Source organism: Gorilla gorilla, chromosome 11 (genome assembly GCF_029281585.2).
Source record: "Gorilla gorilla gorilla isolate KB3781 chromosome 11, NHGRI_mGorGor1-v2.1_pri, whole genome shotgun sequence".
In the NCBI taxonomy this organism is placed as follows: domain Eukaryota; kingdom Metazoa; phylum Chordata; class Mammalia; order Primates; family Hominidae; genus Gorilla; species Gorilla gorilla.
The window spans coordinates 106,136,583-106,143,933 of NC_073235.2; the positions used below are offsets into that span (position 1 = coordinate 106,136,583).

Here is a 7,351-nt window from a genome sequence, read left to right on the forward strand (position 1 = left end):
TTTTTCTTTTTGGATATATGTTCCTACATGAGCTGCCTTGTCAGCTAAGAGAAGCATTAAAAACCAGTAACATAATAAACAGATTCAAGAGCCAGATTTGGAAATTTCTGTGTTAATGAGTACTATAACCAAGATTTTTCAAATATAACGTATCATATTCATTGCTGCTGCCTTAAACTGTATATGTTTATTCTAAAAACTTAGGGTAAAAAAATTTTGAACCATTACTGCTTATTAAGTACATTATTCACAGATAAGTAGGATCACTGATTTCCTTTACCAGTTTCCAATGTCATTTGTTACAATATGAAATAAACCAAATGAGCCAAGAAATAATTATCCTTTATAAAGTAAACATTACTGGAAAATTAGAACAAATTATATTTGGGAAACATGCAAAATTTGGGATATATAAAGAATATATTTTCAAGTCATATTACTGGTTGTTTTGCTGTATATATATATATATATATATATTTTTTTTTTTTTTTTTTGAGATAGGGTCTCACTCTGTCACTGCAGCCTTGACCTCCCAGGCTCAGGTGATCCTCCCAATCTCAGCCTCCCGAGTTAACTGCAACTACAGGCACACATCACCATGCCTGCCTAATTTTTGTATATTTTGTAGAGACAGGGTTTTGCCATGTTCAGGCTGGTCCCAAACTGGGCTCAAGCGATCCACCTGCCTCAGCCTCCCAAAATACTAGGATTATAGGCACGAGCCACTGCACCTGGCCTGCTCTACTGATTTAACCTAATACTTTTCTTCACTTATCAAACTCAGTAAAATCCTTCTAAAAGTAATTTCCAAAAAAGCATCCAAGTTTTTTATTTGTTTTGTTTTGAGACAGAGTTTTGCTCTCGTTGCCTAGGCTGGAGTGCAATGGCGCCATCTCGGCTCACCGCAACCTCCACCTCCCAGATTCAAGCAATTCTCCTGCCTCAGCCTCCTGAGTAGCTGGAATTACAGGCATGCACTACCACGCCCGACTAATTTTTTGTATTTTTAGTAGAGATGGGGTTTCTCTATGTTGGTCAGGCTGGTCTCAAACTCCCCACCTCAGGCAATCCGCCCACCTTGGCCTCCCAAAGTGCTGGGATTACAGGCATGAGCCACTGCACCCGGCCAAAGTTTTAAACACCATTGCAAAATTGACTTAAGATTCTACAATAATACTGGGCCTACTGAATATGTTTACAGTCCAATTTTTGCTAGCTATCACCATTCTTCACCATGGGGCTTAAATTTTAATAGTCTAACATAATGGTAAGTCCTTGGCTTCCTGATCTTGTTTTTCTTCTCATCTAAAGGGATGACTTGTTCCTCCTTTTGTAAACTTTATCTGTTCACCCATTTTCAACTCAAAGACCCTTCTGCTTCTTTGTGGTCCCTGCTTCTTCAGTGTCATCTTCTACTGATTCCTCGTATTTTATACCTAAACTGGCATCCTCTCTATTGTGGAGAACAGAATACCTATCTTAGATTTCTCTATTATGCCTAGCTCAGCTTAGAGCAGAAAAACAGTATGCATTTTATTAAGAGCAAATACATATATACTTTTCAAAAAGCCAATTTATAAGACATAAGTGATATAGTTTAAGACATCTGCCTTAAAGCATGAAAAATACCTTAATAGCAAGAAGAGCATATGAAAAAGCTTTAGAGATCATATAATCTGGAGTTTTAAAAACTATTTCACAACAAAACTCATCCAGATGAAATTTTACACAGCCTCTCAAATATATAAAGCTGGCAAAAGCATTGCTATTTTATGTTCAAATACATTATGTTAATTTATTGTAAACTCAAATAAAGAGATAAACTAAGGGTTAGAGATGTTAAACAATCCATTTATTTTTGTATGCTTTGTTTTGATTTCACCCAGGTAAGCAGTTGCAGCTCTTAACAGTCCCATCTACAGTCTTCAGGATACTCTTCAAATACACTGATCCAAATGTTTTAAACAATAAAAGGAAAAGCTTTATTCTTAGGAATTTCTGCCCCATCGCACCCCCAAAATTAACCACGTATAACCATGTAGCACTATGGTCTTCAATGTGTTAAAAAAAATTTAGGCCAAGCGTGATGGCTCATGCCTGTAATCCCAGCACTTTGGGAAGCCGAGGTAGGTAGATCACCTGAGGTCAGGAGTTCAAGATCAGCCTGGGCAACATGATGAAACCCTGTCTCTACTAAAAATACAAAAATGAGCTGGGCACGGTGGTGCATGCCTGTAATACCAGCTACTCGGGAGGCTGAGGCAGGAGAATCACTTGAGCCTGGGAGGCAGTGGTTGCAGTGAGCTGAGATTGTGCCATTGCACTCCAGCCTGGGCAACAGAGTAAGACTCCATCTCAAAAAAAAAAAAAAATTATATACACACATGCATACATATAAATATACACATGTGTATATATGAATGAGTATGAGTGCCAGAACCATTCAATGGGGAAAGGACAGTCCTTTCAACAAATGGTGCTGGGAAAACTGGATATGCAAAAGAATGAAGTTGGACCCTTACCTAACACATTTGCAAAAATTAATCCCAAATGGATCAAAGACCTAAACATAAGAGTTGAAACTATAAAACTCCTAAAAGAAAACAGGGAAAACCTTCATGACATTGGATTTGGCTACAGCTTCTTGGATATAACATCAAAAGCACAGACAGAAGAAAAAATAAATTGGACTTCCTCAAAATTCAAAACTTTTGTGTTTGGGGAGTGGGGGGCTGGGGGAGGGATAGCACTAGGAGAAATATCTAATGTAAATGACGAGTCAATGGGTGCAGCAAACCAACATGGCACACGTATACCTATGTAACAAACCTGCACGTTGTGCATATGTACATCAGAACTTGAAGTATAAAAAAAAAATTTGTGCAAAAGTATACTTTCAAGACAGTGAAAAGACAACCCATAAAATGGGAGAAAATGTTTGCAAATCATATATTTGATAAGGGATTAATATCCAGAGTGTACAAAGAACTCCTACAACTCACCAAAAAACAACCTACTTTAAAAATGAGTCAAGGACTTGGATAGACATTTCTCCTCAGATATACAAATGGACAATAAGCATATGAAAAGATGCTCAACATCACTAATCATTAGGAAAATTCAAATCAAAACCACAATGAAATACCACACCATGCCCATTAGAATAGCTATTATCAAAAACATAAAAAGAAAAAACACTAGAAAAGAAGTGTTGGCAAGATACAGAGAAACTGGAACCTTTGTGCATTGCTAGTGGGAATGTAAAATGGTGCAGCTGCTGTGGAATGCAATATGGCAGTTCCTCAAAAATTAAATATAGAATTAGCATACAATCTAGCAATCCCATTTCTGCATGTATAGAAATACTGAAAAAAGAACCGAAAGCAGGGATTCAAACAGTTGTATACCAATACTCAAGGCAGCATTATTCACAGTACCCCAAAGGTGGAAACAACCCAAATATCCATAAATGTGGTATATACATACAACGGAATATTAATCAGTCTGAAAAAGGAATGCAATTATGATACATCCTACACGGATGACCTTGAAGACAGTGTGTTAAGTAACACAAGCCAGACACAAGAATCAATATTGTGTGAGTCAAAAGTAGAAAAGTTGTTACTAGGAGGGTAGGGTAGAGGGAGGGAAGTGGATAGTTACTGTTTTGTTTTTGAACAGGGTCTCACTCTGTCACCCAGTGTGCATGATCATAGCGCACTGTGGCTTGTAGAATTACTGTTTAATGGGAAGAATTTCAGTTTGGGATGATAAAAAAGTTCTGGAGATGGTGGTGATGATGTACTTAAGCCACTGAACTGTACACTTAAAAATAGTTAAAATGGTAATTTGTATGTTATGCATACTTTACCACATTTCTTTCAAAGAGTATATGTGTGTGTTGCTTTAGTGGCAGTGTAAAAACATGGTTAAGAATACAAGCCTCAGAATTAGGCTGCCCGGTTTCAAATCCAGCTCTGCCACTATAGCTCTGCAGTCTTTGGGCAACTTATTGTCTGTGCCTATTTTCTCAAATAATAGACTCTATTTCATAGGGTTATGGCGAGAATTAAATAAATTATCACATATAAAGTGTTTAAAACAGTGTACGTCATACAGTGGCCACTTTTTATTATTATAAGTTTAAAATACATTTTTATTGAGATTTAAGTCAAACCTGCAGAATCTCTGAAATTCTCAAGTTCAGTGAAACAGTTTAAGAAGCAGTGATCTAATCCAAACTTCTCATTTTATAGGTAAAGGAATTAAGAGTCCAAGATAAGTTATCTGCCTGAGGTCACATCTTGCTTCACTAATATTAATTTTCCTAAAATTAAGTGTTTGGGATTAACAATACTAATGTTGACATTCAATTACTTCCAAACAAGGCAACCAAAGCCATGAGATTCTACAATGTGTAACCAAGAATCTGTGAATAGTGTGACAGTTATCCACGATGCCAATCTAATAAGTATTTATGGGGTGAGAACCAAAAGGCAGCAAAACCAAAAGACATAATCATCCTCAAAGACAATGGTTAAAAACATCTCTTCGGAAAATAAAGAGTTAAATATTTGTGAAAACACACCCAATAGTGCCCACTACTCCACTCCTTTCACCCAGTCACATACTCTATAATCCTAGTGAGACCTCTGAGTCTGAAAAATAAGCTGCTGCTTCTACCAAATAAAGCTAATGTTTATCACAAGGCAACATCTACAAATAATTCTTTATTAAATTCAAACAGGAGACAGCAATCTAAATTATACAAAATGTCTAATCCAAAAAATCATGAATTAAGCTTTTTGTACTTACTTGAGTAGGGCTGCATCTGGTTTCTGGGAAATTCACTACACAAAAAGCAAAATAACGGAGACAATCTTTGAAGGTCAGACTCAACAAGAGTTAAAAGCTATTGAGCGTCTCTATTTTGCCCCTCCCCCAAAGGTCCTCCCCCTCAATTCGGCTCTCAAAGGATAGCACCACCATGTGAAATGTCCTCCTCCCCATCTGAATCTGCTGAAATCCTACTCATCCTTGAAGGTTTCACTTAAATGCCGAGGCTTCCATGCATTCCTCCCTCAATTTAGAATTAATCTCTCTTCTTCGCTCTCCTATTCTACACCTCAACATTTTATTATATAATTCACTGTATTACAATTACCTACATTCACTAACCCCCCGCACCGCACCCCCAAAAAAACCACCCCGAGGAGGAAAGGAATTTAAGGTGCTGTTAAACACCTCTATGCCAGGCAAGGTGCTACGCATTTTGCATACATTATCTCATTTAATCTACATGAAAAACATCTGGGGAGGTAAACAGGTGGTGTTATTCCCATTTTACTGATAGGGAACGTACTGCAGAGTTCAATAGCTTATCCAACTCACATTGCAAGCCAATTCCAGGGCGTACGGTTTCCCCCACTCCGAAGAGCTCTTTCCACCACCCCATGCTTGTTCACCTGGTGTCCCCCAGCCTAACTGACAGAGTAGGTATTCCATAAATGTTTGCTGAATTTAATATCCCCATGGACTGACTCTTTAATAATCCGATCACGCCTCATCCCTAACCCGTTACCTTTACTGTTCCTTAACGGTGGACTTTACCTACATAAGCAGCTCTCCACATTTCCCTGAGAAATGCTGCAGACAACATCAACCCTTATTGGAAGATTGAGTGAAGAACTTTTCCATTCTCCCGGATTTCCCCAACGGATCTTCCCAAAGAATTTAAGAAACGCACACACGCAAGACACATGTAACACTTACACCCTCCCTCAAGGCTCTTATTTCATATTAAACCATGTCTTCGAGCTTATAAGCAATAAGGTTTATGCGGTTTCCAGCTCACACAGTGGGGACACCCTAAGTCACTGCCTTAAGAAAACCACATCTTTCAACCTGTCTTAACACGAAGGCATCCTAATACTATCACACTGCCCCCTCCCTCCGTCCACCCCCTCCCCCCCCCCATGAATTGCAGTTTGGATTTCCGGCGGGAATGTATAATACAGACCGCAAGAGGAGACGGGGTTAAAAAGCAATGAAGCAATTACTTAGCCTGTTTAATTAGAAAGAACACACAGAAGGCGCCCCGCCTTTCAAAATCTCTGCACTGAACTCATCTATGAAAGATGGGGGCATCGAAACCCAAGCAACCCGACATCCAGTAGCTGGTTTCTCCAGCTGGGCGGGGGAAAGTCCTTTCCTCCCTGCGGTCCCGGGCCACCAGCCCCCGGTGCTGGGTCGGAGAAGCCTAACCGCACCCTCCCAGGCGGCCCCTTATCTCATTGTCTCCCTCCGTCGCGGTCCCCAGGGGCGCAGGGTGCAGTCCAGGCCCCACCGACCTCCATCCACCAGCCGGGAGCGGTCCAGCCAGCCCTGGCCCGAGCCCCAACCTGGCAACGACCCCGCCCCAGGCTGCCGCCGACCGTACCGCACCCGGATGGCGGGGCCGGGCGCCGGGAAAATGGAGGCGGGAGCGGCAGGAGCGCCTCACGGCCCCACGCCCAGCCGGCTCCCTACCCCCTGGCCCCGAGGGCGAGGCTAACCACTCACCGCGGCAGTCGGTCGGCCTTCCCGCGGCCCCGGGCAAGGAAACCGCCGCTCGCGCTCCTCCAGCCGCTGCCTCCGCCTCCTCCCCAGGCGCGGCGCTCCCTCGCCAGAGACGCAGCGACTGCCAGCAGCTCCCGCGCCGCGCGCTCAGTGACTGACTGACTGACTGACTGACTGACTGACTGACTGACTGACTGACTGGCGGGCGGCGGCGGGAGCGGGAGCGGGGGCGGGGCGGCCGCAGCGCCCCGCGGCGGCGGAGCCGAGTGCGGTCGCGTCCAGCCGAGACGCAGAAGGCGGGGTTGAGGGCCGGACTGCCGACTGCAGGGCCGACTCGCGCGGGAGCGCGCGCTGCCCCCGCCCGCCGCCAACCACTCACTTCCGGCGCAGGCCGCCGCGCCCGCCGCCCTTCCCTAGCCAGCGCCCCCCGCCGGCCCTCCGCCCTCCCTTCAGGCGCCCGGCCGCGCCCGGACGCACCCAACCGGGGCTCCGCTCGTGCTTCGCCTTTCCTCCGCAAGTCCCTGTGAGCCGCCTACAGGAACGAGTGAATCAGAGAATGAATGAGTGGGGAGGAAAATCCCAGTGCGGCCCCACCCCCTGGTCGCCTTTCCTAGGAAGCCGGCCCAGCAGCCTCTGTCCTAGCGCCCTGGGAGGCACAGCAGCCTCCAGCAGGTCTGTCAGGGAGCTGTACGCATCCACCTTTATACGCTGTCCGTGTATTCAGAGACTCCAGAAACGCATCCGGGGTTGGCTCGGTCACTTACAGGACCATTGTCGTTGAGATCTGTGAGGC

The 7,351-nt window shown here is 43.8% G+C and overlaps 1 protein-coding gene across 9 annotated transcripts in view; it reads right to left on the reverse strand.

Moving 5' to 3' along the window:
* The window catches only part of RAPH1 (Ras association (RalGDS/AF-6) and pleckstrin homology domains 1), a 101,176-nt gene extending 94,248 nt beyond the window's left edge, over positions 1-6,928 (reverse strand). For 4 of the 9 annotated variants that reach the window (XR_010129681.1, XR_010129680.1, XM_063695114.1 and 1 more), the window contains exon 1: positions 4,816-4,845. Coding sequence is in view for 1 of the 9 variants with exons in the window: in XM_055379446.2 (XP_055235421.1) it covers positions 4,816-4,850; positions 5,611-5,659 (84 nt within the window). In the remaining 8 variants the exon portion in view is untranslated. Of the gene's footprint in view, positions 1-4,815; positions 4,851-5,610; positions 5,915-6,561 lie in introns of those variants that run through there. The other 5 variants (XM_055379445.2, XM_055379446.2, XM_063695116.1 and 2 more) reach the window with 5 other exon arrangements.
* Positions 6,929-7,351: the final 423 nt, after the last annotated feature.